Genomic DNA, 14,712 nt, shown 5'->3' with positions numbered 1-14,712 from the left:
GCGATCGCGTCAACCCCGCGGGGGACATCGACTGCGCGGTCACCATCCGCTGATCCCGCTGCACTATCCAAGCTAGCGCTGCTTTTCCTGCAACTTGTACTATGGTCAGTTGGTGCCACTCGATCAGATTCTTTCCTTTTTCACATTTCGGCCTTGAGCTTCAGGACCTGTTTATAACGGTTTTCAAAAAAAATTTCCAAAAAATCATATCAAATCTTTGATATATAAATAAAACATTAAATATTAAAACTAATTACACAGTTATAGAGAAAATCGTGAGACGAATCTTTTGAGTCTAATTAAGACATAATTAGCCACACGTGTTACAGTAACCAATATGTGCTAATGATAGATTAATTAGACTTAAAAGATTCTTCTCGCGGTTTTTAAACAAATCTAATTTTTTTATAATTAGACTATATTTAATACTCTAAAATGTATGACCATACGTGTCGATATGACCCCTCATTGTAAACTGCGTCTGGCGTCAGGCATATAGGCCCAGCCCATGTTCTGGCCTTTGAAGGCCGGTTCAGCCACGGGCCACACTGGATGGGCCCATCGGCCATAGCTTTTCGAGCTTACACGGGCTCAAGTATATTCATGTGCACGAATCCGGGACGCACAGGCACAAGCGGTGCAGCACGTACCACCACCCGTCACGGGCGCCACGGTGGAGGAAACGATAAGCTGATAAGGTGACAGCACAGTAGCCAGCAAGCAGCTCAGCTTCTCAAGCTCCCGGCGCGCCTGCACCCGACCGATCGAGACCTGACGAGAAGAAACGAAACCATGGCGAGAGCCTGCGGACCCACGTTGAGGCTGCGGCTGCGGCTGCGGCTACCGCCGAACCCGATCACGCCGCGGCTCCCGAGCTGCAGGACGACGACGACCCACGGCGGCAGGTGCAGAGGCTTCGCCGCTCGCGCGCGGCGGCCGGCGGGTCGCCGCCGGGACGATCAGCCTCCCGGGGAGGGGGAGCCACCGAAGCAGGCGGAGATCACGCAGGTGTGCAGACCCGCCGCCACTAGTACTACGCGTTCCACTCGCGATTAGATAGACTGGATTAGTTTGGACCCTCCTGAGCGTTGAGTAAAATATGCTTGGCTTCAGAGCCTCAGGAGGAGCCGCCGGAGGGGGCAGGGGCCGCGGCAGAGCCTGGTGTCCGTCGGGACGTCGTGCGGCGGAGGGGATCAGTGGAGCAGCGACTTCGACCTGACCCTGCGGCAGCTGCACCTGGACGACCTCATCGAAGACGGCCAGAACGACGCCGACGTCCTGGTGCACCTCCTAGTTCAGCAGGTAATCTGATCGAGCATGCATGCAGCGAGCCAGTGATATTACATTACTTCTGACTAGTACCGTGCGATCTACTTACAGCATACTCAGTTTGGAATGTCAATCAAAGGGAGAGTTGTCACGTCGTTCAGCAAAATATGCGACTCCTGCTCCTCGCCCTACCTCACGAAGGTGCAGTGCTGTCGATTGAAACCTTATTGCTATGCAAGTTATGACAAGCAATATATATACATTATTTGGGAAACTATTGCACTCAGTAGAAAGCATCGAATGGTGGTAGTATAATTAAGCATTGCAGGTTTTTTTTTCAGCAAAAAATATCCTTGGAACAACAATCAGTATGCTTTTGCTATTGCAGATTGATGAGAAGTTCAACCTCACGGTACTGTCCTCAACCAGGAAAGAACAGAGTGGGTTGCCTGACATTGGAGACAGTGATCCGTCGGTGCGTCTGATATATAGTTAGAGTTTCAGCTAAAAGCAAACATAAAAGTTCCAAAACCCATCTATTTTTACTCAACCTCAAAATACTGTGCATCTTCTACTTTTATGCAGGTTATCTATGTGAGACCAGGTGCAGAGATTGATCTTGACTCCGTGATCCAAGAGACCATAAGGCTAACAGCATCAGCTAAGGTCTGCGCTAACGTTGTAATCTCGAATTGATTTCTTATTTTTTCCTTCACGGGCACCTATTTCTGATCAATGAATGCTTGGGCACCACGCAGAGTTCATGCTCGGAGGCGTGCGAAAAATCCACAGTCGTATGGCAATGTATGCACTAACCCTGAGCTGCAACTTATTTCCAATTAGCATTGGAGAGATCACTGAAACACTCGCTTATCTCTGAACCCACAGATGGTGGCGACCAGAAGAAGCGGTACAGCCAACGGTGGTCAAAACTTCTCGACCTGAAGAAAACTCTGGATAAGGCGGCTAACTGAAACTGCGCACATACGAAGTGCCATCGCAAACCTCTTAGAACGATTCATCATACAGCAGCAGATGCTACTATCAAAATGACGTAGCAGTAATTTGCTCAACCAAGGAAGGTCGTTGGTCGATCGAATAAAGGCGCAAGCTGCATTGAAAGTTTGCAGCTCACTGGCTCTTATGATCTGATCATGTGAATCCTCTATGTGTAGACCTGTGCGATGTATATACAAGAATCACGATTGGCATACTAAAGTCTGTAAATTTTAGGGGGGATTAATAATAAGATTTCTGTATTAGCAGTTGCTACTGTAATTTGCTATGCTGTTTAACAATCAACCAAATTTGGGCCGGCCCAGACACCAGCTTGTGCTCGAGGCTGCGTTTCCGTCGTCAGTTAGGCCCAACCCACCCGGCCCATCCCAGCCGCTCCTCACCAAGGCACCGACACCGGCACCGGCAGGCCACGCAGCCACGGGGGAGGGGATGCAACACACACCCCCCCCCCCCCCCCCCCCCCCCGGTCGGCCCGTCCCACGCCCAAATTCCAACCAGCAATTCTCTCCGCTGGTTCCTCTCATCCGCATCTCCTCGCATCGCATTCAAGCTGGCGGGAGACCGTGGACTCCGGAAGAGGGAAGAAGCGGGCAGGAGCTGAGGCAAGTACACTGCTGGACTTTCTAAGCCGCTAAAACCGTGCAGTTCCATTCCTGGTTGTTTCTGTTTCTGTTTTTGCAAATGCCCACAAGGCCACAACTGAATCTCTGAACTTGGTACAGTCTTAGCCGTCAAATTTGCAAACCTGAGTAGATAAGATCATAAGAGCAAATTTGCAACCTGACCAGAAACTGGCAAGAGTGTTTATATTAAGAAGACAGACAGTTCTACAAGGCCACGAGTGTCTTAGAAAAATAAGGGGGAGACTCCCCGTTTTGTTTGTTTTTTTTAAAAAAACAGTTCTGCCAAATATTGCGAGATTTTGTCTGTTTTCACGTTAGAGTGAAAGCTGCACTGTTAAATTCCAAGGGCAAGGAGAGATGGCCAACCGATCAACTGTAGTATTGCAAAGCAGTGCTTGTTTAAAGAAAATTCTTTACTAAAGGAGACAGGAAATATCGGACAATATCTGCGATGTGCCCAGGACTAACTATAAATCATAGTAACAAATAGAGATGTGGCCAGTGATCCCTAAATCTTTACACGACCACTTATCAACTTTAAAGAGAAAATTCTACACTAGACCGGCTATGACTACTCACTAGTTACCGAGGAATGTATCCACTTTGGCATTGGCAGCCCTTGACAAGAACTTCATGCAAAGTGGAGGATTCAAGTTGACAAGAGAAAGAATAGCCTCAGGTAGGGCCCATAGCCCGTCACCGCACATCAAGCCTGAAGCAACTGCTGGCCCAAACGACTGTGCTTCATCTTTGTTCCTCCTTTCCCAGATAAAGAGTATTGCACTGCCTATGAACATATCAATGGCGAAGTATGGTCCAAGATAGAAAGGAATTGCAGCTGCCATGGGGATGGGAATGAACTTCGCCACCTTCTCTGGCACCAGGTCCTTTATCAGGTTGATGGTAAAGGCAGCAGCAAAGGATATGTAGCATAGTGTAAGGCAATACTTCGGCAACGAGGATAATCCATTGACACCCAGGATTGCCATGTTACGGTACATAATGGTGTATGGGGCTGGGTAAGCACCATCACTTGCACCAATGTTGAAGGATAGGTAAAACAGCCAAAAGACGCATGGTGCAACAACACACCCCATGGCAGTACCTATCACCTGGCTGATAAACATGGATCTTGGCGAGGCTAAAGTCATATATCCAGTCTTGAAGTCTTGCATAAGATCAGAAGCTGTCCCCACAATGTTCATCATGACACCGCAGGCAGCCAGTCCTACCAGAACGCCACCATGTGAAGCGCCTGCCCACGCACCGAACACAAATATTGCAAGCTTACCGTAGGTGGTGGCGAGGGACCAATCTGTCAGGCCACTTCCATAGGCATTGCAGAAGGCCATTATAGGTGCAAATATATATGCAATCAGAATATAGTACCACTTGAGCTGCGGGATGATGAGAGGGAGGCAACTGGTTGTTATAACAGCAAGAACAACATAGCCCCCAATCGCAACTGTCTTGGGAATTTGATCCTTCAGGAATAGTTCATTGCGACGCTTGTCATCAAACGACTCCTCTTCAATGGTGGCTGGAGTGCCATTGTCGGAAATAGGGAGCGTGTTCAAATTTCTATTCTTATACATATCTATGAAGCCTTTCATTGTGTAGCCGAATACCTTCAAAAAGTTGTACAGGCCATCCCCAAGAATTACTGCTATGGTTATGAACACCTGCATTGTTAGCATGTCAGTTCTGAACAACTACATGTTTAAAGGAATTGCATCCTACAATACTACTAACCTTGTAAGCCTGCAGTCCAAGTAGACTACTTCCTGAAAGTTTGTCGGAGTACCAAATTCCTTTCTTCGTGCTTATGAGTGGCCACATTATGCCCCATGAGATGATGCCTCCAAATAGAAGAGACGCATTCACGATATAGGGGCAGATCATTCCAACACCAACATATGTAGTTGAGAAATCAAAATAGAACCTGGAAGACGGAAACAGTTGGATATCAGCTTTTCTCAATGGGATATGGAGACAATTGCTGATTCTGAAAGTGATGTGGTCACACTACCTGTTCTTAAAAGCTTCCAGGCCAAATGTCGGGAAGGAACTGAATCCACAATTGTCCCCAGCAGTGTAGAACCACTGGAAGAAAGCCCAGAGGAAGCTAAGCGAGAAGTACTTGCCTAATGTGCGGACTTGTTTCCTGAAACAGTTAACCATAGTATCAGTTTACTGGTTATTCGACCTGTTAGTCTATCACAAACAACAAAGCAGAACTGTTTCTTACTTTGCAAGTTCAGCACCCTCTGGTGTGTGGAATCCATTGATAAGGTAAGCAGTTGCAGTGCCGCTTGGGTAGGTCAGCTTGTAGTCCACAATCATCACCTGATAAAAGAGTTGCAGTTGACAGTTGTAGCAGGTAGATTTTGAACATGCTGTGTGTTAACAATGGAGTTGAGAAAGCAAGTGAAGTAGATACCTTTCTCATTGGCACCAGAGCAAATAGCCCAACAAAACTGACGAGGAACAGAAAGCCGATGATCCATCCAATGTGAGGATTCTTGACATTCAGAGGATCATTAGCCTCGGTTGCTTGCTTAGCTATGGTTTCGCTCATACCAAACAGGTAGCTGCCAAACCCCCCTGAACAATTGGAGACGATTACATATCAAGAAAACAGTTGGATCATGCGTTCTAATCCAATTTTGGATTTTCGCAACACCCTTTTCAAGCTCATAAACAGTTTGTTTCAAGTAAAAAAATTCTGTATAAAAATTTCTCATCTGAACTTTCTAAAACATGATTTTTCACTTCATATTAGTTGACTTGGTCGTTTATATCCTGAAATAGGTATCACAAAAACTAGATAATACATAAATCCTGAAATATCAGCTGTCGTTTCAGTATCAAACATTCGCTGAAAGTCTTAAGAATAACCAAAATTTGCAGAAACTGTTGTTCAGTGCAAAATCTTAATCTATTCATGATGTCATGAAGAGCAGCTATACTCTTGATCCATCATCACAGAAAACCTGAATAGAAGCAGAGATTGCGAATATATTTCTATAGCAGATCTATTTTTTAAAAAAAGTTCCTTCCGAACTAGATCCCTGGAAAGCCAAGATCTTTTCAACGAAACCCTGAAAAAAAGGCAACGCACCAAAACCTTGCAAGTAGAGCATGGGGGAAGAGATTGATTTTGATTTTTACCGCTGAAGGCGACGCCGTAGGCGGAGACGACGCAGGTCTGGATGACGGTGTTCTCCTGGCGGGTGAAGGGCTGCTTGAGGAACCCCACCCTCTCGATGGCCGCCGTCCAGAGGCGGACGAGGAAGAAGCCGAGGAGGCTGGCGGAGACGTTGAGCGAGGGGATGACGCCGGTGGTGAGGCTGAGCTTCATGACGATGACGTTGAACATGACGGAGAGGAGGAACCCGACCACGAAGGCGCGCACCGTCAGCTGCTCCCGCCACGACGGCACGGGCCTGTCCGCGAACGCCTGCTCCACGGACGCCGCCTCCTCCTCCTCCCCCGCCGCGGCCGCGCCGCCGGCATTGCCCCGGACGGCGGTGCTGCGCCGGCGCAGGAGGCCGCCTGACTCCACCGCGTCGCTGCTGCTATTGGCGGCGGCGGCGGCCGACGCCATGATCTCGTCTCGGGGTGGTACGACTCACGTACGTGTTGCGAGAGCACACGTGGTGGCGCGTGCGGGATTATATGGAGAGGCCGCTTGGTGTTCGACGAGATACCGATCTCGCGGTCTGCGTCCTGTGGCCGGGCTCTGCACTGCACCCGTTTGGATCCCGGGTATCTCGACTCTTTGTTCAACCGGACGGCCCTTTTGGTTCGTTCTTACTATACATTATTTTGGGAGATCAGGATATCTCTTTCTTATCAATTAGTTTCCTCTTTTTTGGAGTAAATATTGTTGGCTCTGTTAAAGATAAGCCATACAAATGGGCAAACGGCAGAGATTTCCAAGATGTAGGAGGAGTTAAGTCCAAGCCGTGACTATTAGGAGTCAATCATTATGGGTATCTTTTCTACTCCCTTCCCAGAATAAAAGAATTAATACTATCTTCTATGGATTTTGTTGCCTCTCAAGAAAGTAGTTCTACATCCATCTCAAAAAATATTACTACATCTATTTTACATTATAAGATATTTTGACTTTATCTAGATTTATACATGTGTTTATATGTGTTCAATTTATTGGCATATATGAATCTAGGAAGAGTCAAAAAACCTTATAATGTATAACAAGTGTAATACTTCTAGAATTTAAATTTGTCACTAAATATAATATTTTTTTCACCTATCTTTTCATCTGAACCGATCATAATTATCTCATTTAAGTTATAATTTTTTTTCAAGTGCCAATAATCACAATTATTTCTTACCTTAACTTCAATCACCTTAACCCCTCCAAAAATAAGTATATTTTGGGTCGGGAGGTAGTAGTAGATAAGATATGCTGAAGTAATAAAATTTCTTGATTTGTAAACTAATGGTATATAAGAGAGTAAAACTCATCTTATTTTTAGATCAAATCTGAACTCTAGAAATTAATTTGGGACGAGAAGGTAATTACATGGATGGACGGTAATTGTGACAGTTGGGGTGTTTACTATATTTACTTCTTTTCATTCTTAGCGTGTTAGAAAATGCTTGCCAATGAGGGAGAGCCAAAACCACTCTCCTCCGTATGATGGCAAGCTTTGCTTTTGTGTTGCATGATGGATGGAGCTGCTTTCTCTCTAGCCTCAACTGAGCCAAACACATCGACCTGAGAGTGCGAGATCTGCAGCGTATGCTTGGCTTAAACAGGCTAGATTGATGAAACTCGCCAGACTAAGCAAGCCAGTTAATAAGGAACCAAATGCACCCTGTAATATTTTTGTTCAGTCTGAATGTCTTTTATTGGCTATGTCTATCCACATTGTTCAGAAATTATATCTCAATCTACTGTCACGCTATAGGCCTTTATATAATGGAATTTGAAGAACAATAGGATGTTTACTACATGTCCCCTACTATAAGGGCTTGTTTGGAGGAGTTTTAGATTATGAGAAACGGTTGTTTGTTAGCCAATTTCTGATAATCTAAAAAAACTCCTAAACCTAGCATGTCCAGTTTCTAGCTTCTTAGTTTATTTTCCAGAATCTGTAACTACAGATTCTCAGAAGCTATGGACCGTTTAAGCCAACTTCTAGCAGAAACAGCTTTTAGGAAAAACTGCAGCTAGAAGAAGCTCCCCAAATATGACCTAAGTGTTGTTTGGGAGAACTTCTGACTTCTGTGAAGCTGCAGCTACTAGAAACTCTCCCAACCAAACAGACCCTAAGTGACATTGGAGTATTTGCAGTAAGCACTGTGAACCTTAAATAAATATGTACTATTACAATAGAAATTTTAGTAGCCAAAGTTGATTTAGAGACGGTGGAACGTTACTGATGATTGCATGAATATACAATTACAACCTGGAATCAAGGATGCCTTTGCACAATAACAGAACAGAGGGAGGATAGGCACACTACTTACATATACAACTATTCATAGACAAGCTACAGTACAATCCCTAACAGAACAGACACCATCCTGATTGCTTGCAAGATGATGACACCAATGATATCGAGATTCATGTTGTCTACTATTATGACAGTAACATTTGACCCCACATATCAGTAACCGGAGTAGCGTTATGGCAGGAGATCTTTTTCACATTGTCGAGGAACCTTTTCAGTTTCCCGCCTTGCCAGCCAAACTGTCGGGATGATCACTGCTAATTACCCAGGAAATCATTCACTTTGGCGTTCACCGATCGTGACAGAAACTTCATGCAGATCGGCGGCTTCACCTTGGCTAGGGCAAGGATGGACTGCGGCAAGGTCCAGATGCCGTCGCCGCAGATCAAGCCCGAGGCGACCGCCGGCGCGAACGCGTCGGCTTTGGCACGGTTCACCATCCCCCACACGAAGACGATCACGGTGCCGATGAACATGTCGATCGCGAAGTAGGACCCGATGTAGAACGGGATGGCCATCGCCATGGGCAGCGGGATGAACCTCGCCACCTTGGGCGGCGCCAGGTCCCTGGCCAGGTTGATGGCGATCGCCGCGGCGAAGAAGATGTAGCAGAGCGTGAGGCAGTGCTTGGGCAGCGAGGAGAAGCCGTCGACGCCGAGGATGGCCATGTTGCGGTACACGATGGCGTACGGCGCCGGGTACTCGGTGCCGCTCACGCCGATGTCGGTGAAGGCCTTGTAGAAGAGCCAGAAGACGCACGGCGCGATGACGCACCCCATCGACGTGCCGATCACCTGGCTGATGAACATGGACCTCGGCGACGCCAGCGTCAGGTACCCCGTCTTGAAGTCCTGCATCAGGTCCGACGCCGTCGACACGATGCTCATCATCACGCCGCAGGCGGCGAGCCCGACCAGCACGCCGCCCTGCGACGCGCCGGCCCACGCACCGAAGATGAAGATAGCGAGCTTCCCGTAGGTGGACGCGAGGGACCAGTCCGTCAGGCCGGCGCCGTAGGCGTTGCAGAAGGCCAGCACCGGCGCGAAGACGTAGGCGACCAGGATGTAGTACCACTTGAGCTGCGGGAAGATCTGCGGGAGAGCGCCGATCGACACGGCGGCGACGGCGACGTATCCTCCGTACGCCACCGTCTTGGGGATCTGGTCCTTGAGGAAGAGCTCGGTGCGGCGTTCGTCGTCGAAGGAGGCAGCCTCACCGGTGACCATGGGGCTGCCATCGTTGGAGACTGGAAGCGTGCTGTTCTTCTTCATCATCGCAACGAAGCCGGTGGTTGTGCGAATGAGCACCTTCACGAAGTTGTACAGACCGTCTCCAAGAATCAAGGCAATGGATATGAACACCTGCAGTAGTCGATCAGGAACAAACGTCGCATTAGCTGCTTGGCATCAACTGCCACTGCTAACCTATCTCTATCCTCTCCTATTACCTCCGTCTTATAACAAATACAGCTCTGTAGTTCAAATTTAAACTACATTTTAGAGTGTATAAAGCAAATTGCTCACATTTCCCTATCATCTTAGGCTTTTAGGTGCAACTGGCTGATACATACAACTTAAGGTCTTAAGTTCGAATGCTGACTAGCGCATAACTAATTAAATTAATTATAGCCCACTTCAATATTCCACGCTTGAGACCTAGCGAACAGAGGAGAATATCTTGTGATATTTACTTACCCTGTAGCCTTGCAGTCCATGAAGGCTAGTTTCTTTGAGAGAGGCAGAGTACCAACTCCCTTTTTTGTTTCTTATCAGTGGCCACATGACTCCCCATGAAAGGATGCCTCCCAATAGAACAGACGCATTCACAATGTGGGGGCAAATCATCCCAACTCCAACATAGGTAGGGGAGAAATCGAAGTAAAACCTGAGAGACTGAATGTGAAATTGTGGATTTCGGTAATGGTAAGCCATTCAGTGCTGTAACCAAAATACATTCAGAATGGTATAACTTCTCTTCTAAAATTGGACATCCATCACTCAATGTTATCATTCCAAACCCAAGGTATCATCACCGGTAATTAATCAATCTAACCTGTTTTTATAGGCTTGAAGCCCTAATGAAGGGAAGTTCTGGAATCCACACCCATCCCCGCCAGTGTAGAACCACTGGAAAAAGCCCCAAACGAAGCTGAACAAAAAGAACTTGCCCAGTGTCTTCACTTGCTTCCTGAAATATAGAACTATTGTCAGTAAATTGACGGCATTAACCTTGGAAGTAGCAAAACGTAGGACAATCAGATGGTTTACTTAGCAAGCTTTGCACCCTCTGGAGTGTGGAAACCATTGATAAGGTAAGCTGTTGCCGTGCCACTTGGATAGGTGAGCTTGTAGTCGACAATCATAATCTGAACCAGAAATTCAGTTGATTAGTATACATGGATCGAGTAATACGAAGAAGAGCAGAAACAGAGTAGTAGAAGATTTACTTTTCTCAGGGGCACAAGGGCAAATAGGCCAATAAAACTGACGAGGAAGAGAAATCCAATCATCCACCCGATGTGGGGATTCTTGACATTCTGAGCATCATTAGCCTCCGTTGCTTGCTTGGCAATTGTTTCACTCATGCCAAACAAGTATGTGCCAAAACCACCTGATCATTTGGGATGAGCCAGGACAGGAAAATTAGCACTTCATTTCCATAGGCAGTGAAAGCAAGCATTGGAGAATGTCGAACATTTGTCATGTAGACTTGAAAAATATATTTTTTTAATGACCCTAAAACCAGATAAGATAGGATTATGTTAAGTCAAAGGCGTCACATCCATGTGCCACGTCACTTTAAAGGGAGTCTAATCAATTACGTTTCGACTTGAGGTAATCCTGAAACTGCAACTTGGTTTCCACCGTTGACTGCTGATCAGATGCTGACGACCACATGATTAGAAAATCATATTTGAGCTACTCCAAAAGTTATTTATTTTTCTAGGTGAGATACTTCGAGAAATTGCCACTAAGTGAGTAATTAGCACAAAGGAAAATAATTTCCATGAAACAATCAAACTATCCTGTGGATGAAAAATTGTGAATAAATTTTTTATATACGTATTAGTAACGATCTATAAGCAAATGCTAAAAATAAATTACAGTGAAAAATCATAAAATTAACTTTAAATTAAGATTGAAAATTCAAATTTTGGCTTATCAGTAGAAGCGAAACGAAAAAGGCTGAAAAGCTTTGTAAAAGTTCTCATCTCATCCAAGAATTGTGGAGTACTATTAGTTGCAAAACCGAAGGAAATTAACGGTGTATTGTCCTTTCGCATTTTGCCCAATCCTTTTTACACTTCGGAATATATCAATCTAGTTTTGAGCAACGAAGACATGGGCAGCAAAGATGGCTTGGGGGAGTGAGGGAGTCCAACCTCCGAAGACACGAATCGGTGCTCATGGCGAGAGGCGGAGGAAAGCCGAGAAGAGGCTTAGGATTGGTGGGAAATTGGGATCCGATACCATCAAGATTGGAGAAGAAGATGATGCAACAACAACTTCTATTAATACGTGAGGCCGAGGCGCGACCGTAGGCGTGCGACGCGTGAGGCCGAGGCGCGGAGAAGGGCTGGCCGGCGGGCGAGCGGCTAGCGAGCGGGCGCGCAACCGCGCACACGCGGCGTGCGTGGACGGGGGCACGCCGGGCAGCGACGGTGGGGAGGCGGCGCCGGCGGGGAGGCGCTGGCCGACGACGGCGAGGAGGCGGCGGGCGGCGGCGGCACGAGCCCTGGGCTGACGGGAGATGATGGCGACGACACACGAAAAAAGAGGCTGAAATTTCCGGGTCGAGGGTCGTACTCTCCTAGATGCCAATTGAAACATCGACTCCCATATATACACGTAAATATGAGGATATGGTAAATTGCCGAAATTTAGCAACCCGGATGACACTGTTTAAGACTGTTTTTTTACAATTTTTAAAAAAACAGAGATGGTAAGTTTAAAAACAGAGATAGTAAGTTTGGATGGACATCCGTTGAAGTTGCTCTTACAACTTACGAGGAAAGACTGCGCTGAAATGGTTGAAGATGTGACGCTAACATGCCCAAGTACCCAATAGGAGCAAAACCGAAAAAGTCTGCCATATGATACCAATCACTGTGACGAGGCATGCAGGACGGAATTTTTTTTAGCGCTGTAAACAACCGTTTGTTGAGACCACAAGAATTACTGCAGTCTCGAGATGGCCCGAGAAATGGTAGTAGCTAGGTTGACTTAATTAGTTAGCTGAAGAAGACGATCTTACCGCTGAAGGCGATGTCGTAGGCAGCGACGACGCAGGTCTGGATGACGGTGTTCTCCTGGCGCGTGAACGGCTGCCGGAGGAGGCCCAGCCGCTCGATGGCGGCTGTCCAGAGGCGGACGAAGAAGAAGCCGAGGAGGCCGGCGGAGACGTTGAGCGAGGGGATGATGCCCGTGGTGAGGTTCAGCTTCATGACGATGATGCTGAACATGATGGAGAGGAAGAAGCTCACCACGAAGGCGCGCACCGTCAGCTGCTCCCGCCACGACGGCACGGCCCTGTCCGCGAACGCGCGCTCCACCGACGATGGGCCCTCCTCCTGATCCGCCGCCGCCGCCGCCAGCTGCCGCCCGTCGTCGACGCCTCCATTGGCGGCGGCGCCGCCGCCGCCGGCATCCTTGCCCGCGCCGTGCCGGTGGCGCAGCGTGCTGGCCTCCACCATCTCCTCGTCGCCGCCGCCGGCGGTGGCGTGCGACGCCATTGGCCTGCCTTGGTTGGACCAGTCCAGTGAGCAGCAGCACAGCACGCGGGAGGCCGAGCCGAGGCGTTCACTGCGCGGAGCGACGCCGCAAGTTGCTGTGCCGCCGCTGTATTTATCGTCACATACACGCCCGTCCGGTGTGAAATCCGATGGTGGAGAGCCACGGGCGTGCGCTGACTTGCTGACCGCTCTGATTGGCTGTCAGCCTGCCAGTCACTGACAGGCGGAGTACTCATCTTACATCAATCAATGTTCCTCCCTTAATTGATTGTATTTGTAGCCATTATGCTTATAAACCATAATTTTCAATTTTTAATTTAAAGTTAATTTTAATTTTTTTACTATAGTTTATATTTCAAACTTAAATTTTATATCGCTATGAACACATATATAAACTTTTTATTTATAAATATGTCATCTGTCTTTTTTTCCAGAAAAAACGAAAAGATAATCCCTGTATTTATTTCGCGATTTGGAGATTTGCTGGATGTTGTTTTCGGATGCTTAGCTCACACTGAAATAGGATCGTACTATTCAATATGTGATGTTGCAGAAGTAGTATACAAGTGGCTATTGTTTAGCCTTAGCTCTCCTGTGCATGTTCCCATTGGCCATTTTTTTTTTGTCTGTTCTTCCTTCTGCCCCTGCCCCCTTTATATGCTTCCGTGCAGGAAGTAGTAATCCACTTCGTATCATCAGAAACTTGAAGAGAGCAGCTTGAATTTGAATCGGGCTCTTGTTCCGACTTTGAATTTGAATCTGCTGCTAAAAGATTGGCCTTGTTCTGTGCAGAGCAAAGTCAAACTGAACCTCCATCGGTCAATTAACTGAATTCCTCGTCCCTACGACTGTGACTGTAACCATGCATGTTCAAGCCGGTTTTGCTGAATGCTGATACAGCCATAAACAAGTGGGGGAAGGAAAATGGAGTTTTTTTGCAGAAACTGACACCTCACCACCGTTGACTCGTGATATAGACAACTCGATGTCTCGATTGGATGATCAAAATCTACGTAACAGAGAGGTGGCAGCTAGCCATTTCCCCTGGTTTTCTACTAGGAGATCTGGTGTGTGAAGGCACTGAAACGGACAGAAGGCCAGCGTGTGAAAGCAGCACCATGGTTGAAGTTCAATACTGAATTCAAGCAAAACCAAACTTCTGGTGGTAATGGCGTGGTGATATATAGCTTGAGGAGTTGATTCTATTGCTATCATGATTCATTCGGTCGCTATCCTGGTGTAGATTCCATTGTTCTGGCGTGAAGACTTTGCCTAGCTCTATACTAGAACAACAATAGTTAAGATAATAGCTTATTATCAATAATACCATGTTGGTTGATTTATCGGTTAGCCGATATTTAGGAAAGGATATAACTACCGTAATCCTATCCGTAATCTATCTCTAACTCTGAAATTCGTAACCCTCATGGGCCGTAACTGCGATCGGTGGTTACGGGACAGAATCGGATTAGGAAAAGCCCCCGAGGCCCACCAGTGCTATATAAAAGAAGAGTAGCCCACGGGGACGCTCGTGTCGCTTATTCTCTCAACCAGAAATTCGAAATCAACCTCTCCCGATCAG

General features: G+C 46.9%; 3 protein-coding genes across 3 annotated transcripts; 1 reads left to right on the top strand and 2 right to left on the bottom strand.

The window, feature by feature from the left end:
* Window positions 1-647: 647 nt before the first annotated feature.
* LOC102712991 (large ribosomal RNA subunit accumulation protein YCED homolog 2, chloroplastic) lies at window positions 648-2,585 on the top strand. The gene is made up of 7 exons (XM_015836036.2): window positions 648-1,008; window positions 1,114-1,302; window positions 1,381-1,470; window positions 1,658-1,744; window positions 1,855-1,935; window positions 2,028-2,073; window positions 2,158-2,585. The coding sequence occupies exons 1-7, from the start codon at window positions 793-795 to the stop codon at window positions 2,241-2,243; spliced, it is 795 nt and encodes a 264-aa protein (XP_015691522.2). The 5' UTR covers window positions 648-792; the 3' UTR covers window positions 2,244-2,585.
* A 722-nt stretch (window positions 2,586-3,307) lies between these two features.
* Window positions 3,308-6,519, bottom strand: LOC102712722 (probable metal-nicotianamine transporter YSL11). The gene is made up of 6 exons (XM_006653546.3): window positions 6,084-6,519; window positions 5,353-5,516; window positions 5,161-5,258; window positions 4,942-5,076; window positions 4,665-4,854; window positions 3,308-4,594 (listed from the first exon to the last, which is right to left on the bottom strand). Exons 1-6 carry the CDS (start codon window positions 6,517-6,519, stop codon window positions 3,491-3,493), a joined length of 2,127 nt encoding a protein of 708 aa, XP_006653609.3. The 3' UTR covers window positions 3,308-3,490.
* A 2,136-nt stretch (window positions 6,520-8,655) lies between these two features.
* On the bottom strand, window positions 8,656-13,135 carry LOC102712441 (probable metal-nicotianamine transporter YSL12). The gene is made up of 6 exons (XM_015836173.2): window positions 12,653-13,135; window positions 10,845-11,008; window positions 10,666-10,763; window positions 10,451-10,585; window positions 10,093-10,282; window positions 8,656-9,759 (listed from the first exon to the last, which is right to left on the bottom strand). The coding sequence occupies exons 1-6, from the start codon at window positions 13,128-13,130 to the stop codon at window positions 8,656-8,658; spliced, it is 2,169 nt and encodes a 722-aa protein (XP_015691659.2). The 5' UTR covers window positions 13,131-13,135.
* Between the last annotated feature and the right edge of the window lie 1,577 nt (window positions 13,136-14,712).

Source organism: Oryza brachyantha, chromosome 4 (assembly GCF_000231095.2).
Source record: "Oryza brachyantha chromosome 4, ObraRS2, whole genome shotgun sequence".
In the NCBI taxonomy this organism is placed as follows: Eukaryota; Viridiplantae; Streptophyta; class Magnoliopsida; order Poales; family Poaceae; genus Oryza; species Oryza brachyantha.
Note: the sequence above shows the minus strand (reverse complement) of the source record. Positions and strands in the feature narration are given on the sequence as shown.

Excerpts from the sequence above, each read along its gene's own strand:
- LOC102712991 (XM_015836036.2), top strand. The coding sequence starts at position 793 with ATGGCGAGAGCCTGCGGACCCACGTTGAGGCTGCGGCTGCGGCTGCGG. Across the intron at positions 1,745-1,854 it reads TTGGAGACAGTGATCCGTCG|GTTATCTATGTGAGACCAGG; the intron begins GTGCGTCTGATA and ends ACTTTTATGCAG. Across the intron at positions 1,936-2,027 it reads GGCTAACAGCATCAGCTAAG|AGTTCATGCTCGGAGGCGTG; the intron begins GTCTGCGCTAAC and ends GGCACCACGCAG.
- LOC102712722 (XM_006653546.3), bottom strand. The coding sequence starts at position 6,519 with ATGGCGTCGGCCGCCGCCGCCGCCAATAGCAGCAGCGACGCGGTGGAG. Across the intron at positions 5,517-6,083 it reads CTACGGCGTCGCCTTCAGCG|GGGGGTTTGGCAGCTACCTG; the intron begins GTAAAAATCAAA and ends CCAATTGTTCAG. Across the intron at positions 5,259-5,352 it reads CTCTGGTGCCAATGAGAAAG|GTGATGATTGTGGACTACAA; the intron begins GTATCTACTTCA and ends CTCTTTTATCAG.
- LOC102712441 (XM_015836173.2), bottom strand. The coding sequence starts at position 13,130 with ATGGCGTCGCACGCCACCGCCGGCGGCGGCGACGAGGAGATGGTGGAG. Across the intron at positions 11,009-12,652 it reads CTACGACATCGCCTTCAGCG|GTGGTTTTGGCACATACTTG; the intron begins GTAAGATCGTCT and ends CCAAATGATCAG. Across the intron at positions 9,760-10,092 it reads ATGGACTGCAAGGCTACAGG|GTGTTCATATCCATTGCCTT; the intron begins GTAAGTAAATAT and ends CGACTACTGCAG.